Below are 20,845 nucleotides of genomic sequence, written 5' to 3'. Positions count from 1 at the left end.
GCAGCACTATAACTCATGTCTGAATGAATGAAGCTTATCAAACACATGTATTTTCTCCATAACGTACACGCCAGCCTTCTGGCACCTAAGGACACTAGACAGTACTTCAGTGCTATGCTTAGGGGTCACTTTAAACAGTGACATCACCAACAAAGGCACAAACATGAGAAATGCAGCACTACATAGACTGCAAAAGGGACACTCTGAGAAGGCAGAATGCTGCCGTGTTGGACCTGAGATGAGAATGTGCATGTCAGGCAGCTGCAATTGTTCACTGCTCTATTGTGCATGTCTGCAAATTACCACAGAGCGCTGCTTGCATCGATGTGGGACTTACAATCCATGAATAAAGAAGGTCAACTGTGCCCTGGCTGGTTTGGCTCAGCAGTTAGAGTGTCGGCCCAGGGACCAAAGAGTTGCAGGTTTGATTCTGATCAAGGGCATGAACCTCAGTTGCGGTTCTGTCACTGGCCCTGGTCGAGGTCATGCAGGAGGCAACCAGTCGATATATTCCTCTCAAATCAATGTTTCTTCCTCTCTCTATCTCTCCCTTTCTCCCTCCCACTCTATCTAAATGGAAAAATATCCTCTGGTGAGGATTTTAAAAAAAAAGATCAAATGTATTTAGAAAAAACTGAAAGGAAATGATATTTAAACCTACTACAGTGATACCTCGGTTCTCGAACATAATTCGTTCCAGGAGGACGGTCGAGAACCAAATTGTTCGAGAACCGAAGCAATGAAACCCAATAGGAAATAATGGAAACTGGATTAATTCGTTCCAAGCCCCAGAAAATGCCTATTTACTGGCCTAATTTGTATATAATATGTAGAAAAACATAAGTCTCAACAAGAAATAAAAGTGTACAGTATGTCTAAGGGTTAAATTCAGTGTAAAGCGTGACTCTCTCTCTGCACTCACACTGACGACGCAAGCAAGGCGCGCTGGGCCGAATGAACGCCATTCGGCTCAACTCGGCTCATCTCAGAAGTTCGAGTTCCAAATATTTGTTCGGATTCCAAGACAAAAGTTTCTCGAATCTCCTGGTCGAATACCGATTTGGTCGAGAACCGAGGCGTTCGAGAACCGAGATATCACTGTATTTAATAGAGAGATCATTGGGATATTTTGATAATATGATGAAGAATTATTCAGAATACTATGGCTGACTTAATAAGAATGCCGCTACATGGAGTTCCGGAAGTATCCACCTGTTCAAATCATTAACACACCCATGGCTCACTGATGCAGGGCTGTATCCATGTACCCCAAATACAAAAACAACAGTTATCAGGGAAATGGATTTTTAAGTGCAGAAATGGCAAAACTAAAATTATATATGACGTAAAGTGTCATAAAAAAACCCTGCTTTTATATTGTTTTTTCTCCAGTATGTGAAATTACTGAATCTCTGCACTTGCTCTAGCATTTACTTTGGAAATGCATGAGAATTTTGCAAATAAATTACACATATCAAGTTCCCATTCTAGCAGGTCAACTTTCTATATAAAAAGTACCATAAAGTAGCCCAGCTGGTGTGGCTCTGTGGACTGAGCATCAACCCATGAACTGAGAGGTCCCAGTTCGATTCCCAGTCAGGGCACATGCCCGGGTTGTGGGCTTGATCCTCAGTAGGGGCCGTGCAGGAGGCAGGCAATTGATGTTTCTCTCTCATATCAATGTTTCTCTCTCTCCCATAACTAAACCATTTTAAGCTCTCTTAAAACTGGGTAGTTCTAGGATACTACATCCTTCTTAAGGATAAGATCTACAGCACAATCATTTTTGTTCTTCCCAATGCTGAATATTCAGGACTATTTTTTTAAATGGCTTTTCAATACATTCAAATTTTGGCAGAGGCCAAGGATCTGGATATTAAGACAGTCTATAATGCAGTTTTATCTGTAGTATTCCTTCGATTAATATTTATGATTCTTTAATGACAGGTGAACAGTACAACTGAAGTGAGGGAGTTACATTACATTTAGGAAGCAAGACAGGAAGAAAACCTTAATCATATAAATATTTTTCAATGTTTAGGCTGAAAACAGGTAATAACAGCAATTTCCCTCATACTTAGTAAACATTGCTCATCCACTGAGATATCTTCTCTGCATTTCTTTAGGAAAAGCCACAACAAATCTTCAGCATTAGAAACAGATGCCGCTGGGCGTAGAGGAGACTTGCTCTCAACCATGAGGCTGCAGAGCAGCCGGCAACAGGTTTACACGCATATGGGATCCTCTTACCTCACTGTAGGAGGAGTGAAAGGAAAAACAAGCTCTGTATGAACTCTCTCCAGTCCTAAAGGGAAATGAAAACACAAAATTAAAAGGTCATTTATCAAAACTAAGCTAAGTTCTAAATTTTGAGCCTTTCTATTTAGGCTATTCCAGTAAAAATGCCCTACAATCAAGAATTCCATGCCCTGGCTGGTTTGGCTCAGCGGTTAGAGCATCGGCCTGTGGTCCAGAGAGACCCGGGTTCGGTTCCCACTAAGGGCATGTACCTCGGTTGCAGTTTGTCCCTGGCCCTGGTCGGGTGGTGCAGGTGGCAGCCACTCAATGTGTCTTTCTCACATCGATATTTCTCTTTCTCTCTTCCTCTCTCTCCCTCCCACTCTATCTGAACAAGGAATGGAAAAGTGTCCTCAGGTGAGGATTAAAAAAAAAAAGAATTTCTCCCTGGAACACTCTTTCCAGAAATATATATATCTGCAGACATTCTGAACAGCCAGTATTAAGGAAATGTTGCCCCAAAATGATGATCATTATGGTACTCCTCTACTTCGCTAAGGGCTCTGTTCCCTCCGATATCAGTCCATAACTCCTTGCCAAGCAACATACCTTCAGTTTACAACCATTTATCCAACTAGAGAGGCCTCAGGAAAGACTGGCTGATATTAGCCATGAGATAGGTTTCGAAGCAGCTTCTCTTTAGTTTAAATTGAGTTTAAATTTCAGAAGGTATTTTCCACAATTATACCCTCTTCTTGGGCTTAGGCTAGATTGCATTTAAACTAAAATCAGACAATTTACCTCAAAGCAAGGTTTCTCTCAGAAGAACTGTGACATTGCTTTCTTACCTCACAATTACATTTGTTTTTCTGGTTCTTTCTCCAAACCACATGGTGGATGGCTTAATGCTGATTGTGTGGAGCGGAATTCTATTTTTGGAAGTAATTCCACAGGGTAACTTATTCCACTGAAAATATTCCTCTGCCTAAAAAATATATTTAAAAATATAGAAAAGCAGTTCAACATTTTCAACAAATATACTTGTAGGCTGGATCTCACTAACAAAAGTAGATAAGTTTTCAGACATGAACAAAAAATGGACACGTCATCAATAGATGAATGGATAAAAAAAGCTGTGGTACATATACACAATGGAGTACTACGCAGCTGTAAGAAAGAAAGATCTCTTATACTTTGAGACAACATGGAGGGACCTGGAGAGTGTTATGCTAAGTGAAATAAGCCAGTCAGAGAAAGACAAGTATCACATGATCTCACTTATTTGTCTAATATAACAAACAAAATAAGGTGATGAAAAAAACAGACCTAGAGACACGGAAGTAGGGTTCAGACTGACAAATTTCAGAGAAGAGATAAATTAAAGAACTTATGCATAGAAGAATAACTAATGGACACAGGCAACAATGCTGGGGGGAAGGGCGTCAGAGGAAGGTGTCAATGGGGGGAAAAGGAGAAACATCTGTAACAAAAATAAATTAATAAAGATTTCAAGAAAAAAAAATGGAGACATGAGGAAACAATCAGATAATTCCAAAGTGAGGAAATTTCTGTAAAACTACTATCCTGGAATCTCCAAAGTAGCAACGTGATGGAAGAAAAGCAAAAGGCCACAGATGTGATCTACATCAAAAGAGACTAAAGAGGACTCTTTAAGCATTCTTCATGAATTCCTGGATGCCCTGCTTCCCCTCCACAAGCTATAAAGGATGCTAATGGGACAACTGAGGAAAACTGAATGTGGACCACATGATACCCAATAGCATCATATCTGTGATAAATTTCCTGAGTGTGGGACTCGTATTGTAGTTATACAGGAGAATGTCCATTCTGCAGTGATACGTGCTGAAAGGTTAGTAAAGTGTCGGCTGACTCTCAAATAGGGGTAAGGGGTTGGTGACACACACCAACAGAGAGAGCGGGGTGGGGGGCAGCAAGGGTGTAAATGTGGCAAAGTGTTAACAAACTGGGGAATCCAGACTCATGACTGTTTAAAAAATTTTCAAAATAAAGTTAGAAAAAAAAATAGAAGTGTTTTTAAAAGGTTAAAATCAATGGGACTTCTTTCCCCAACACACTATGTTTAGATCAGGATCCTTCAAAACCACACGCACACTCCATCCGGATCACACAGCATCCAGTGCCTTTGGTGCTGTTTCCTCGAGGCTTCGTCTTAGTTGCCACAGGGCTCTGTGAGCTGTGCTCTGCTCCGTACTTTTAACACTACGTGACTAAGACATCTCTTCAGCTGCTAGAAATTGTGGTTCAAGGCAAGTAGCCATGTGGGAAATGACAGGAGTAGTAGTTACAAATTAAGCTACTTTGTAGGATGTGAGAAAACTCGGAATGAAAAAAACTTGGCCAATTAAAAGATTTATGGGATGTGAGGAGACCAAAGGCTATAAGTCCAACAGAAAAGGGACAGTTTCATTTTGTATCTACATTATTTTTATCCAACCACAAATTAATTGGCTGTGTATACGTAGGTGTATGCACCCACAAGCAAAATGATAAAGTAAACTGCCCTGGCTGAGCGGCTCAGTTGGTTAGAGTGTAGTCCAAGTCTGATCTCCAGTCAGAGCACAAGAATCAACCAATGAGCACATAAGTGGAACAACAAATCAGTGTTTCTCTCTCTTTCTCTCTCTATTTCTCTCTCTGTCTCTCTCTCTCTCCCGCCTCCACCTTCACCTCTCTCTCAAAAATAAAAAAATAAAAACAAATTTAAAAAAAAGAAACTCAATGCAAATTATAATATGCAGCCTACCCATCATCAAAGTACTTCCTTACCTGTAGCTCTCCTACAGTGGTCTGAAGTAGAATATTCCATTCTATGGGTATGAATTCTTTTCCTTTTTTTTTTTTTTTTTTAATTATGTTTTATTTTAGGACTTGAGCAACTTTACGTTAGGTTTTTGGCCAATGAAGCCAATACTACAACCATAATGATTATCTAAATGTATAAAGGCAGCATTTACTAAAATAAAAAGTACTCAGCATTTGAACGCTAAGATACTTTAAAATTTAGAGGAAAATTATGATCATGTATGCCACTGCATTTGAAGATAACTAAATTAGTATTAGCAACGTAGAATGACTAAATAAATTAAACATTTTTTAATGTTAAAAGTAAATTCAAAATTTAATACCTGGCATTTAATAACAGAAGGGCATTTGCTAAGAGGAAGTTCTACAGTGGCATTAAAAACCAAATTACAAGTGAGTTGCAAAGATAGTAGAAACAGCCCTGGCCAGTTTGGCTCAGTGGTTAGAGTGTCGGCCCACAGACCACAGAGAGCTGGGTTCGGTTCCCGCTAAGGGCATGCACCTTGGTTGCAGTTTGTCCCCGGCCCTGGTTGGAGTCATGTGGGTGGCAACCACTTGATGTGTCTCTCTCACATCAATATTTCTCTCTATCTCTTCCTTCCTCTCTCCCACCCGCTCTGTCTGAAGATAAATGCAAAAATGTCCTCAGGTAAGGATAAAAAAAAAAAAACAAAGATACTAGAAACAGTCATTTGAAATTAGACCAGCAAAACATGTAATTATTTCAAAATGCAAAGCAAAGTTATCTTTAGATATTGATCTCAAATGAGAAGAAAAATACATTTATAAATGTGCACATGTCATGAGTCTCAAAAACAGCAATGGACAGTATGGTGATTGCAGGGGAGGGGGGTAGGAGGAGGTGGAAGAGGGCACAGAGGGGATAATTGGTGATGGAAATAAAAATAAGAAAATAGCAATGGATTGTGAATGTTTTCTTAAATTATAAGCTCTAATATTTCACTAGTTTCATTACAAATAAATTCTTCATTACATAACTCATTCCAGATAAACATGTATCAAATGTGTACGAATATATGTCACTGAAATACCATAAGTAGCCCTGGCTGGTTTGGCTCAGTGGTTAGAGCTTTGGCCTGCGGTCCAGAGAGACCCGGGTTTGGTTCCTGCTAAGGGCATGTACCTCAGTTGCAGTTTGTCCTGGTCCTGGTTGGGTCGTGTGGATGGCAACCACTCGATGTGTCCCTTTTATGTCGATGTCTCTCTCTCTCTCTCTCTCTCCCTCCCATTCTATCTGACCAAAATATCGGGAAAAAAAATGTCCTCAGGTGAGGATAAATAAATAAATAAATAAATAAAAAACCATAAGTATTTGTGTCTATTTACTAATTATGAAGTTTATGGTAATGGAATCCAATAATGAACAGTTGCATGAACTTGGGCTAATAACTTAGGATCTCAGCCTCAGTTTTTACATTTATAAATTGAAGAGCCTTGAAAATGGAATTTCTAAGGTTCCTTCTGGACCTAATTCTGTTTCCCATGGATCCCGCAAACAACGAGAAAAGCAATTTACTATGTACCTTTGGATGGCGACATGCATGGATCTGAGTGTTGCGGTCTGTGGTAAGATGATTAAGAATGTCAGGCATGTTTCGAAACATGTCTAGTTTATCCACGTGAACCTGAGGAAAATAACAGATAAGTATTTGAACTGTACTTTCCATAAAAAAAATTATTCGAGAATAATTATGCAGGGATAAATCATCCAGTTAGGGAACCAATTCTTCTTTCTTGAAACCTACTTTTTTGGCATTTCAGTGCACACTAGTATTCTGCCAGGATGTCAACAGGTAAAGGACAAAGATCATATTCCCACCAGTCAGTGATACCACCTATTGGTGGTGGTAAGAAAAAAATTCTGGAGACTCAGTGGATTTCACTGGATCATGCTAATACTGTCCTTCGGTCCATCAAGAGTCATTCAAGTAGCCCGGCCTGTGTGGCTCAGTGGATTGAGCACCGTCCCATGGACTGAGAGGTCCCAGTTCAATTCCTGGTCAGGGCACATGCCTGGGTTGTGGGCTTGATCCCCATTGGGGGAGGGGGCATGCAGGAGGCAGCCGATTGATGTTTCTCTATCCCTTCCCCTCTCTCTCTAAAAAATCAATAAAAACATATTTAAAAAAAATTGCTCATGAACACGTATGTATAACATCCAGTAGAAGGGCAATTGATGGAAAAGGAGCTGGACTAGAAAGCAGACACCCACCCTCCCTCACCACACACCTCTTTACTGGAAGAAAACCAGGAGGACAGATGCAGAAAAAAAAAAAAAAAAACTCTTGGCAACCTTTAAAATTTTAAGGACAATACATTTTAAAGTATTAAAACCAACATGCCAGCCCTGGCCAGTTTGGCTCAGCGGTTAGAGCGTCGGCCTGCGGTCCGGAGAGACCCGGATTTGGTTCCCGCTAAGGGCATGTACCTTCGGTTGCAGTTTGTCCCCGGCCCTGGTTGGTCGTGCGGGTGGCAGCCACTCGATGTGTCCCTTTCACGTCGATGTTTCTCTCTCTCTCTCCCTTCCTCTCTCTCCCTCCCACTCTATCTGTACAAAAAATGGAAAAATATCCTCGGGCGAGGATAAAAAAATAAATAAATAAATAAATAAATAAAATAAAATAAAACCAACATGCCAGTTTTACCTAAAGCTTCTCTTCTAGCTACTTCTAAGTAAACAGTATACTGTAAGTCCTCACTTAACGTCATTGGTAGGTTCTTGGAACTAAGCAACAATATAACAAGCCAATTTACCATAGACAGTTGCTATAAACAAGAGTTAAGTTACTAGAGCATCTCATTGATGTTATAATGAACATATTCAAGGACCTAATGTACCTAAGTTGATGTAAGGATTATGAAATGGCACCAAAAAAGTATTCTCATTTTGAACAAAACAGATTAGAATAATGCCAAATTGCTGTGGCAATTAATACCAAGACAGGTATAAAAAGAATCCAAGCATAATCACTTACTTATCCTGTGGCCTATTCTGCTCACTATCGGTTTATTAAGGACTAAGGAGTAACAATGAATCAGCTCTTCTGGCCTCTCCAAGAAGGACATAAAAAAGGGATAAACTGCCCTGGCCAGTTTGGCTCAGTGGTTAGAGTGTTGACCCATGGACCAATGAGTCTCGAGTTCGATTCTGGTCAAGGACACGTACCTCAGTTGCGGTTCGTTTCCAGCCCTGGTCAGGGTTATGTGGGAGGCAACCAGTTGATGTGTCTCTCTCACACTGATGTTTCTCTCTCCCTCTTCCTTCCTCTGTCTCCCTCCCTCCCACTCTATCTGAAGATAAATAGAAAAATATCCTCGAGTGAGGATTAAAAAAAAAAAGGGGGGGGGGATGTAAATTCTGAGATGTACAGAGAGCAATATAGAAACCTTCATTCTTACAAAAATGAAGAAGCCTGAAAAAGTTGCCATAGATCATCGCTGAAATCCCTTGGTCAGAAACCTCACTGTTCTCCCTTTTTAAATTCCTGATCTGAAATTGTTTCTATTCCCTAAAAGGGATTAAGAGGGGACTCCCTGCAGGGTGACTGAGGTCACCACTGAAGGAAGGCCTGCTCTCCCCCACTGGGATCCCCTCCTCAGCCCACGGTTTTTTCCTGCAAGGCCTAGAGGGCAGGGGCTTCCAGTCTGTCCACTCAATTTCACACACCACTGAAATTTACAAAACAAATTTGGGACTGGTAAGTAGTTATTACCATTATATTCTACCAAGAGAGGATATGAGGGGAAAAAAAACAGCAGACTGTATTGTAGATAACTTTGTGTGTGTGTGCACATACAACCTATCATTACTGTGTTTCTAATTTAAAAGGCCATTTAACACCAAAAATCTCAGAATAAACACAGATCCTTCCTAAAATGGAGAACTGGCAACTTTACACCAACATATTTGGATAGAAGGAATTAAGGAAAGAAGGACTTAGGAAGTAAAGACTTACAAAGGCAGGGAGGGAGGGAAGAATTTCAAAATTTCCAATGCAAAAAATCTAGATCTTTTATTTTACTAAATTACATTGTATATAATCATTAAGTTATTTGCACAAGTTAGCTGAGAAATCCATATTAAAATATACAAAAGCACCCGCTGGTGTGGCTCAGTGATTGAGCATTGTCCCATAGACTGAGAAGTCCCGGTTCGATTCCTGGTCAGGGCATGCAGGAGGCAGCCGATGGATGTATCTCTCTCACATCGATGTTTCTCTCTCTCTTCTCCTTTCTCTCTAAAAAATCCATAAAAACATATTTTTTTTAAAAAAAGATATAAAAGGCACTTAACTGTCCAACTAGTTCTGGCACTTCGTTTTGTTCAGCACCATTACCAAAAGTCCATCTTGTCTTAGGGAACAAGAGCAGATGCTACAGGCTCCATGTGGGCAGCAGGAAGGGGGATCTCTGCTCAGCAGCCCCTCACAGACACACTGGGCTCTGCTGCCCAGCGTCCTGACAGCACAGCACTGAACCATCTGGAAGGAACAGGAAGACTCCCTCCCAGCCTGATCAGATATAGATCCACAGCGCTCTAGGACAGGTATTTCAGACATTTTGACCATGACCCACAGTCAGAAATACGTTTTACACAGCAACTCAGTATGCATACACATACATGCATGTCTGCTTCCCTCCATAAATTTTTTTTTTTTTTTTTGTACAGATAGAGTGGGAGGGAGAGAGAGGAAGGGAGAGAGAGAAACATCGACGTGAAGGGACACATCGAGTGGCTGCCACCCGCACGACCAACCAGGGCCGGGGACAAACTGCAACCGAAGTACGTGCCCTTAGCGGGAACCGAACCCGGGTCTCTCCGGACCGCAGGCCAACGCTCTAACCGCTGAGCCAAACCAGCCAGGGCCCCTCCATAAATTTTTGCAAAACAATAATTATTCTGACTGCAAGCAATACACTCGAATATTCTCTAGTTCAAATTTATTGTCAGTGCTGCTCACAGTCACTAAATTTATTTCATGGCTTACAGGGTTTTGAAAAAATACTTTCTCTAGGGGACATTTCACGAAAAGGCTCTTCCCAGTCATTTGGGCCACTGTCAAGTCCTCCCATGAGGATGCGAACAAACAAAGATGACATGTTACTTGAGAGGGGCTGCCAACCTGTGCCACACACGCTTTGATAGGTTGTTTCCATCTTCATTGTTTTCAGTTTCATTGGGGTTGGAGGGGGAGAAAAGGTGAATTGGGAGGATGGAAGGGAGAAGCAGAAAAGGAAGAGCCGCCACCGTACCTGGAGTCCAAATTCTTCACTGAGGTGGGTGAACAGATACTCATACCCGTAAGCTGCTTTGCAGTTCAGCCACACAACATGGTACGGACTCCGCGTGATCCAGCTCCGAACCAGCTCCAGTATTCCACTCAGACACTCCCCCTGGCAGGATTTTTAAAAGGCATTTAACAATTTTAAGAATATCACTTACCCAGGGGAATAAGCCAGCCAGAGAAAGACAAGTACCATGTGATTTCACTTCTATGAACAAAATAACAAAGTGGAGACAAATTCACAGAGACAGAGAACAGACTAACAGCTGTCAGAAGGGAGGGGGCATGGAGCTGAGTGAGAAGGGTGAAGGGATTAAGCAAAGAAAAAAAAAAAAAAAAAGACTCAGGCTCAAGCTCGGCTGGTGTGGCTCAGTGGTTGAACTTCATCCCATGCACCAAGAGGTCGCCAGTTCGATTCCCGGTCAGGGCACATGCCCGGGTTGTGGGCCGGATCCCCAGTGGGGGGCATGCAGGAGGTGGCCAATTGATGTTCTCTCTCATCAGTGTTTCTATCTCTCTCTCTCTAAAAATCAATTTTAAAAAAAAGAAAGACTCATAAGACTCATGGACACAGACAGCAGTATGGTGACTGCCAGAGGGAAGAGGGTGGGAGGAGGTAGAAGAGGGTAAAGGGGGGATAAATGGTGATGGAAGGAGACTCGACTTGGGGTGGTGAACACACGATACGACATACAGATGATGTATTGTAGAAGAGTATACCTGAAACCTGTATAATTTTATTAACCAATGTCACTTCAATAAATTAAACAGAGATTATGAAAGTATTTAAAAATATATATATTGCCCTAGCCAGTTTGGCTCAGCGGTTAGAGCGTCCGCCTGTGGTACAGAGAGACCCGGGTTCGGTTCCCGCTAAGGGCACGTACCTCGGTTGCAGTTTGTCCCCGGCCCTGGTTGGTCGTGCAGGTGGCAACCACTCGATGTGTCCCTTCACATCGATGTTTCTCTCTCTCTCTCTTCCTCTCTCTCCCTCCCGCTCTGTCTGAACAAAAAAATGCAAAAATGTCCCTTTCTATTCCCAACATTCACAAATATTAATGCCAGTGGGGACAAGCATGACCTGATTTGTTATCCCACAAACTTCCTACTAGAAATGTGCCACCCCAGGTTCTTACCCCATTTCTCCAGAGAGACTTACCCGACTAGGAATTTGATAAAATTTTGGATCACAGAAAGTAGTATCTAAGTACACACTTTGGATGTCTTTCACTCTGGGGGAAAGAAAAACAACTGGTGTTAATCTCATGTGAAATAAAATATGTAGAAAATTTAACCTGTCAGCTACTTTATAGGATGTTCCATTCCATTTGGAGTTTTTTTGTTAAGACAACTTTGTTGAGAAATAATTTCCATACAATAAAATACACAGATTTTGCATGTATGGTTCACATGGTTCAGTGAATTTTGACAAATGCATGTAACTACTACCCCAATCAACACAGAATGTTACCAGCACCATTTTAATAAGAAAAATTAGCTTTACTATTACAACTATTACAATCAAGTCTGGCTTCTAAGAGAAGCAAAGGCTTGTATTTGTGGGGAACGGGACAACACAACTTTGTAAATGGTGCAGTCTTACACTCACGAGTTATAGAAAGCCCAGTACCTGCCACCACAGTGCAGAAACTCCATTCTGGCAGCCTCTCCTTTGGCCAGTCTGAAGTCTCCTGTGTACAAGACAGTTCCATTATCACCCTGAAATAAAAACCTGTAAAGAAAATAGACATCAGTGACTTCTCAGTCTCATACAACACCCTAATAATGCAAATATATACTAATTCCACAGCAAATGTTTCCTGCCAAAGACGCCACTATGACACAGTTCTAACGGAGCTTCATTAGCTCCAAGCCCCACCAGGCACTCAGCCGCCACGCTCCATGGGATAGGAAAAAATGACACACGGAGATACCACTGAGTTTTCGATAAATGTCTCCTGAAATATATTAGCACTCTCAACTATATATTGGGATCATTCCTGCTCATGGAGAGAAAACTCCATGTGATAGGAAAATATAAAGCCAATGCAGAAATAGCTACTGAAGACTTCCATGATAAGAAATCCATGTTTCAAACATGATAATCGCCTCAGCCCCCCAAGTTCAATTCAGAAGCAAAGATTTTAAAAAGTGCCCTAAAAAATAAAATATCTCTATACATATTATTTTCTAGACCCTAAAAATGTATTTCCACAAATATTATACATATCTACATATAATATAAGGCAAAATAGATGAGCCCCTTACATGACTGATCCTGGGCAATGACCAGCTGGTAAGAGAGTCACAACAATCTCTTCCTTCTAAAAAGAAAATAAAGAAAAAAATAATAAGTTATCATTAGGACCCAGCTAAATAAAGCCCTCTTTAATAGAAGATATTCACGTACTTCTCAAGAATGTGACTTTTCTCCTCATTTCCATTCTCCCCAAACCTTGGAAACAAGTGGAACCCTTGCCCACAAAACGGTTCAATGCTGAGATACAACACAACACAGCAACTGCACGCTCACGTACATACACAAGAGAAATGAACACTCAGGTCCACACAGAAACCTGTACACGAGTGTTCACAGCAGCATAATTCACACTAGCCAAAGAGGAGAAACAGCCTGAATGTCTATCAAATAATGAATGAATTAACAAAATGGGGTCTATCCATACAATGGAATATTATTTGGTCATAAAAAGAAATGAGCCCTGGCCGGTTTGGTTCAGCGGTTGGAGCGTCGGCCTGCGGTACAGAGAGACCCGGGTTCGGTTCCCGCTAAGGGCACGTACCTCAGTTGCAGTTTGTCCCCGGCCCTGGTTGGTCGTGCGGGTGGCAGACACTCGATGTGTCCCTTCACATCGATGTTTCTCTCTCTCTCTCTCTCTCTCCCTCTCTCTCCCTCCTGCTCCATCTGAACAAAAAATGGAAAAACGTCCTCGGGTGAGGATAAAAAAAAAAAAAAAAAAAGAAAAGAAATGAAATACCACAATATGGATAAACCTTGAAAGCATCAGGTAAAGTGAAAAAAGTCAGTCACAAAAGACCATATTTGTATGATTCCATTTAAATGAAACATGAATAGGCAAATCCATAGACACTTCAAGTAGAATAGTGGTTGCCAGGAGTTAGGGAAAGGGAAAAAGAGGGAGTAACTGGTGATGAGTATAGGATTCCTTTTTGGGTGCTGAAAATATTCTAAAATTAATTGTGGTGATGGATATACAACTCTGTAAATATACTAAAAGCCACTGAAATGTACACCTTAATGAGGTGAATTGTATGGTATGTGAATTATCTCTCAATAGAGTTGTTATTTTTTTTTGTTTTTTTTTGTTTGTTTGTTTTGTTTTATCCTCACCCGAGGACATTTATCCATTTTTTGTACAGACAGAGTGGGAGGGAGAGAGAGGAAGAGAGAGAGAGAGGGAAACATCGATGTGAAAGAGACACATCAAGTGGCTGCCACCCGCACGACCAACCAGGGCCGGGGACAAACTGCAACCGAGGTACATGCCCTTAGCGGGAACCGAACCCGGGTCTCTCCGGACCGCAGGCGGACGCTCTAACCGCTGAGCCAAACCGGCCAGGGCAATAGAGTTGTTATTTTAAAAAAACAGCTTGCCCAGCTGGTGTGTCTCAGTGGTTGAGTGTTGACCCATGCACCAAGAGGTTGCCGGTTTGATTCCTGGTCAGGAAACATGCCCAGCTTGTGGGCCGAATCCCCAGTGGGGGGCATGCAGGAGGTGGCCAATCGATGTTCTCTCTCATCAATGTTTCTCCCTCTCTCCCTCTCTCTTCCTCTCTCTCTAAAAAATAAAGAAAGAAAACAATAAAATAAAATAAGATAAAATAAAATAAAATAAAAGAAGCTTGATGTAGCCTGGTCCCAAGTCACCATGCTGCACTTCCTATTGGGGCTGAGCTTGGTGGGCTTGCCTCTCAGCCCTCAGGATGGGGTGGGGGAGGGTAAGGTAGGCAGAGCTCTGGACACACCAGCTCCTCTCATAAGTCTAACATCATTCTTTCCAAAGGCCTCTTTAAAACAAGGTGTCCCAATGATTGGAGATGGAGACACAACACACAAAAGCCACAGAGCACGAGAGGAAACCTAAAGGACCAGAGAGGGACTAAGGCTCTGCTAAGCGAGAGCTGCCTGTTGTCTGGGGCCCGGCTTTGAGAACGTCGTTCACCACATACGTCACAAGGCAGCGAGGCAATGAGAGCAAGTCTCCCAAACGTGTTAGCTGACTGAGTTCAGGACGGCACTGGGAAAGGTTCAGGCCCTCCTTTGTAACCCGCCCTAAATGGGCTGTGCAGTCCTCCCTTGGGACAATCATTTTATGAGAACTTTAAATGCCTGATGTTCTCCAAAAGGTAATGGGAAAAGTCAGCCCCTGGCTGATCACAGTCTTAGAACAAACAACACCCTCAGAGTTCACCATGTCAATAAAGCAGGTTATAATCGGACTATAGAACAAATATTCACTAGATTGCCAAAAAACAGAAAAATACCTCCTAGCTCTAGATATAATGAGGTAAAAACAACAAATAAAAGGTAGTTCCACAGTCCTATTTAGTATTAAAACAGTACACTCATCACTAATCATTAGAGAGATGCACATTAAAACAACTATGAGGAATCACCTCACACCTGTCAGAATGGCCGCCATCAACAAATCATGGAACAACAAGTGTTGGCAAGGGTGTGGAGAAAAGGGGACTCTAGTACACTGCTGGTGGGAATGCAGACTGGTGCAGCCACTGTGGAAAACAGTATGGCATCTCCTCAAAAAATTAATAATTGAACTGCCATTTGACCCAGTGATTCCACTTTTAGGAATATATCGTAAGAAGCCTGAAATACCAAACAGAGAGAATCTATGCACCCCTATGTGCACTATTTACAATTGCTAAGATCTGGAAATAGCCCAAATGTCCATCAATAGATGAGTGGATACATATATACATGAATTTGCTGCGACATATTAAGCACTGTCTTATTGCGTAATCATTATAATAAGCTTATTAAATGTGACACTGACATCACATAGCAATTCAACAACTGGCATTCCCTCATTAGCATGTGAAACTAAAAAGGTGCCATTCTGACAGAAATCATGTCCACTCCTTGGGAGATATTTTTCCCCACAAACTTACTCAGTTACTATAATTTTTACTTATGGTTAAATGAACATTCAAAAATCAAGGAGAAAAGAAAATAATCATTTTAGCACTAAATATGAATTTTCAAAAACATGATGTTTAATATTTAGTTACCTCGCCTGATGCTTCATCGACTAATGATATCTGGGTAGGAGTTTCAATTTCAATTGATATCTGTTAAAACAAAATAAGAGATTATGTATACATCATATTATATATTTCCACAGTTTCTTTTTCTTTTAACTTTTTTTTTCTTTATTGATATTAGAAAGAGAAAAAGTGAGAGGGAGAGAGAGATAGAAACATCGATGTGAGAGAACATTGACTGGCTGCCTCCTGCATGCCCCTCACTGGGGATCGGGCCCACAGCGTGGGCATGTGTTTTGACCAGGAATCAAACTGGCCATTTCCACGGTTTTTCATGGCTTTATATGCCTTTGCCATCCCAAACAGAGAAAGGGGACTAAGAGAAGAAGTTACAGGCTCTCTAACAATTTCTAATTTCACTATAATAAATGTTTTAAACAGATTGAAAATATGATAAAGCTAAAATAATACCTTTCTCAAGGTTGATGTGGCAATATATATAAGTGCCTTAGAAACGTGTATCTCCTTTGACAGCAATTCTATTTCCACGAACTCACTCTTCCTCCCTTCACCTCCCATCCCTCTGAACCAGAGTCTTTGTAAAACACGAAGTCATGTTCTATGTATTTAGGTTTTGTGCTGGACCTGTCCATGACACATTGGCCTAATTCACAAATTTGAGCTGCTCCAAGGTGTACTTGCATTAGGACAGCAGCTGACACGAAGACATTCAATAAGTAGATGATGAATGAAAGAGCATAAGTTTTCATCTTTTTATGTTCACATATGAAATGGTCTTTTCTCCCCATGTACTATTATTACCTATTTTACCAGCAGGGTTGAGTGGATTATTTTATTATCTCTACAGTAATTCATCTAGTATAGGGATTATTTGTTCTCTAACATTTGGCAAAATGTACCTATAAAACTATGTGGGCGTGGGGCTTTACTGAAGAAGAGATCTTAAAATTGTTTTAAATTTTTGAATGGTTACTGATCTATTCAAGTTTTCTATTTTTCTTGCTTCAATTTGGTATTTTCCTACTTTTCCAGATATTTATCCGCATTGTCTAAATTATCAAATACACTATCATAGCAAATGTCAAAAAAATGCATTGCTGTTATTAATATTTTTCCTTTATCGTTTTGTGTTTTTGTTTGTTTGTTTGTTTTTTTATTCCTCACCTGAGGATACTTTTCTACTTATTATCAGATAGAATGGGAGGGAGGGTGGGAGAGAGAGAGACAGAGAGAAACATCGATGTGATAGAGCCACATCGACTGGTTGCCTCCTGCATGACCTGACCAGGGCCGGGGATGAAACACAAAAGAGGTACATGCCCTCAAATGGAATCAAACCTGCGACTCACTGGTATGCGGATGGATGCTCTAACCACTGAGCAACCGGCCAGGGCTCGTTTTATATTTTTATACTGATCTTTTTGAAGTCAATACTGGCAGACATTTATCTCTAATTCTGTGAAGAAATATCACATATCCTTAGATTTGCTTTGTTGTTCCTTTTCCTTCTTATTGAGTTGAAGACACTCCATTTAATTCTAGTCTTTCTAAGAAATGATTTAATGCTACAATCTCCCTTCAAATACTAATTCAGCTGTTCCACAAGTCACATTTTCACTGTCTATCAGTTCTATGTAGTATATATTTTTTTACAATTTCCTCTTTAACCTAGAGTTGTTTATTGTATACATTTAGTTCCCATATGCATATAATGGGATGACTTTAGCTCTCCTGTTATTTCTGATTTCCAACACCACTGCATTATGGTCGAAGGACAGATCACTAGGATTTCTTAAAACTTCTTTTGTGACATAGTACTTAAACAATTTTTATAAAAGCTCTTGTTTTCTCTGTTGGGTTTAAAGCTCTATATTTCTCTTAGTTCAAATTTACCACGTATGTCATTCAAATCTTCTGTATTTTCACGTATTTCCTGCCTCCTTCCTCCCCTATGTCCTGACAGTGGTGTGGGAAGCACTCCAGTTAGAACTGTTGAGTTCCTGTTTCTCCCTTCGATTGTGAGGTGGCCTGGGCCTACACCAACTTAGCTGAGCTGGAACTATCCTAGAAGTCCCTTCCATGTATATTTCCAGCTTAGGCTGAGATTTAGAAGGCAGAAGGGAACGCACAGCCATTCTTTAGTGCTCTGCAGGGCACCAGAAATTATAACATCTCATGTGAGTTGTTGATCTGCTGGCTCAACTCACAGACACGTGGCCGGACGGCAGCCAACACTCTCCTCTGGGGGATATGCTGGATACCTGTCCTCCTCCAGCCTCTCAGGTCCTGGGCCAGGTGAGTGGAGCCAGGTGGCAAAGGGAGTGGCAGCACTACTGGGGCTGGGAGGAGGGAAAGGCAGACACAGCTTCCAGTTGTCCTTGTGGATTCCAGCCTGTCTTTGCTCTTCTCCACTCTTTCTCGGCTTCCTTCCTAACTGCTGGCCAGGCTGACCCAGAGAAAGTTCAGGCCAACACCAAGGCCAAGGTTACAGCCCTGCTGTTATGTCCCTTTGTGAAGAGAGGATGGACTCCACCCCGCTGCTAGGTTGGAGGTAGAGATAGAAGATGCCACCCATGCACCAAAGGGGCATGAAAACACGGCAGTATTCACATCGGGGGACTTTCTGGGAAGAGGGGGGCAATACCAGGCTAGAAGTGGCTCCTGTGGTCTGAGAGAGAGCAGGAGCTTGTGGCCCTTCTTCTACTGCGGTTGGGGGTGGGCCTCAGCTTGCCTGGTTCGAACTTCCAGTGGGCGCCAAGGGAGGGGTAGGCTTTTGTATCAGTTTACCCAGATGTGGGGCACCAGGGGAGAGAGGAAGTGGGAGATGAAAGCTGTCAGCAAACAACAAACAGACGATGGCACTTGTTCAGACTTCTCTGCCAACTCTCACAACTACTTATGGTTTAACCTACATAATGAGCCCTAATTCCCTTCACTTACTGTGGTTCTTTCTCTGACTAAGCAAGGGTGATGTTATTACTTTATCCTGGTTAAGGCAACTTTGTCAATTGCATATATGTTCCTGTCTTCTTGAGCCATTGTTCCTTTTAATAGTAAATAGAATCCTCTTTGAAACTTAGGATTTTTTTGGCCTTCAGTTCTATTTTGTACCATATAAAAATTGCCACTCAGGCATTTTTAGCTTCTAATTATTTAGTGTATGTTTTTCCTCCCCCTCTCCCCCCCATTTCAACCCGCATCCATCCTTTTGTTTTCACTGTGTCTCTTGTAGACTAAGGCTAGTGGACTTTTCTCATTTTTTTTTTTAACCTAAGCTGAGAATTTGTCTTTTGATCAACAATTGAATTAAATCCATTGATATTTATAGTAATTACTGTAATAGAATTTTTCCTGCCACCTTCACATTTTCTAAGTACACACTTGTGTTTTCTCCCCTTTACTATATCTCCCTTCCATTAATTAGATCTATTTTATTTTGCCAGATTCAAAATTACTCATTTTATTTGTACTCTGGTTGTAAGCCCTTTCTTATTATAACCCATACATTTTATTTATTTTTTCCTAATCTATCCCATGGTCTAAATAAAGGATTTATCATTTATGTTAATGACCCTTCTACACTGTTGAGTATTAAAATGCAACTTAGTAAGAGAGTCAATGACATAAAACAAAACTAAGAACCAAGATCAAACTGTTGAGGGACAAGAAAAGCAAATCAAAAATAAAATGTTGACCTCTTTTAAACCACTAAACTGCAAATACTAAGTATCAATATTGTTTTGTTTTGTTTTTTAATCCTCAACTGAGGATATTTTTCCATTTATCTTCAGATAGAGCAGGAAGGAGGGAGAGAGGAAGAGAGAGAGAGAAACACCGATGTGAGAGAAACACATCGATTGGTTGCCACCTGCATGACCTCGACCAGGGACCAACTGAGGTATGTTCCCTTGGCTGGAATTAAACCCGGGACTCTTTGGTCTACGAGCTGATGCTCTAACCACGGAGCCAAACTGGCCAGGGCAAGTATCAATATTGTAATGAATGTAGATAAACACAGTGTGTGAGGAATTCGTCTTTGAATAATTCCAGTGCTATTTCCCAGTCGAAAAAAAAGAATTAGCATCATGCAAAAAATAAAACTTACAATTCTTTTCTCCCAAAACCTGTACTTCGGGCTAGTTAACAACAACTCTTTAGTAACAGGTGAACAGTATAAGTAAACCTTCAAGCTGCAAGAGAAAGAAAAAGAAAGTGATTTCAGCACGATCCAAACTGAGACATCTTGGTGACTAGGAAACACATTTCATCATCTGTCAGTTCATCTCGAATAATTCAGAATCTGAGCCGGCACAAGAAGTCTTAGTGTAGTTCCCAACATGCCAGCACCCCAGTGACTATCTCAGTCCCATTGAGAGTGTAAAGAGACGGGGAAGAAGCAGATGGAAAAAAAACACTGTCCTCTGACCTTCTCAAAAGGTTGGCCCTCACTAACTTTGTTAAAGATGCATTTTTGTACATATCAGGTATGTCTGGAAAGATACCATCAAATGCTAAGATACCCCTGGGGAATGAAAAGGGGGTGTGGGAGGGGAACAGAAGACTGTGTTTTGCTTCATATATAGCTATTCTGTTTTATGTTTTGTTTTGTTTTTATTTAGTGAGCAGAGATCAATTTCATGATAAAATTAAAAAATTCAACAGTATAGCTTAGAGAGGTCAGGAATACAGTCTGTGGCAGACTGTATTTTCCAAAGATGGCCACTGATATATATACTGATATATAACCCATCCATACACAGTCTTCTTACAAAATGGACATGGAAATCCCTCCATTGACAGGAAGTCTCTATATTAATCTCCCCCTGCACCTGGGTGGAACTTTGTAACTGTCTTAACCAACAGAACATAACAGAAGTAGTATCCCAGGACTTTTGAGGATAGATCTCCAGGCAACCTGGCTGCCTGCTAGCTCTCACCTGACACATACACTTTTTTATTTTTTAAGTTTCCATTTAAGAAGTCCAGCTATCCTGCCCTGGCCCGTATGGCTCAGTTGGTTAGAGTGTTGTCCTGTACACTAAAAGGTTGCGGGTTTGATTCCCAGTCAGGGCACATACCTACCTAGCTTGTGGGTTTGTTCCCAGGTTGGGGTGCATATGAGAGGCAACTGATCGATGTTTTTCTCTTATATTGATGCTTCTCTCCCCCCCCCC

The 20,845-nt window shown here is 41.1% G+C and overlaps 1 protein-coding gene across 2 annotated transcripts in view; it reads right to left on the bottom strand.

The window, feature by feature from the left end:
• DCLRE1C (DNA cross-link repair 1C) overlaps nucleotides 1-20,845 on the bottom strand; it is a 47,577-nt gene that overhangs the window by 21,262 nt on the left and 5,470 nt on the right. For both annotated transcript variants that reach the window (XM_036281187.1, XM_036281188.1), the window contains 9 exons: nucleotides 19,777-19,861; nucleotides 15,678-15,737; nucleotides 12,657-12,712; nucleotides 12,019-12,120; nucleotides 11,548-11,620; nucleotides 10,357-10,497; nucleotides 6,627-6,728; nucleotides 3,087-3,223; nucleotides 2,251-2,305 (listed from right to left, as the gene is read on the bottom strand). In XM_036281187.1, the coding sequence (XP_036137080.1) occupies nucleotides 2,251-2,305; nucleotides 3,087-3,223; nucleotides 6,627-6,728; nucleotides 10,357-10,497; nucleotides 11,548-11,620; nucleotides 12,019-12,120; nucleotides 12,657-12,712; nucleotides 15,678-15,737; nucleotides 19,777-19,861 (811 nt within the window). The remainder of the gene's footprint in view (nucleotides 1-2,250; nucleotides 2,306-3,086; nucleotides 3,224-6,626; nucleotides 6,729-10,356; nucleotides 10,498-11,547; nucleotides 11,621-12,018; nucleotides 12,121-12,656; nucleotides 12,713-15,677; nucleotides 15,738-19,776; nucleotides 19,862-20,845) is intronic.

The sequence above is a fragment of the Molossus molossus genome, unplaced genomic scaffold, assembly GCF_014108415.1.
Source record: "Molossus molossus isolate mMolMol1 unplaced genomic scaffold, mMolMol1.p scaffold_m16_p_32, whole genome shotgun sequence".
NCBI classification, from domain to species: Eukaryota; Metazoa; Chordata; class Mammalia; order Chiroptera; family Molossidae; genus Molossus; species Molossus molossus.
The sequence above is the reverse complement of the archived record's forward strand: the minus strand, read 5'-3'. Positions and strand labels throughout refer to the sequence as shown.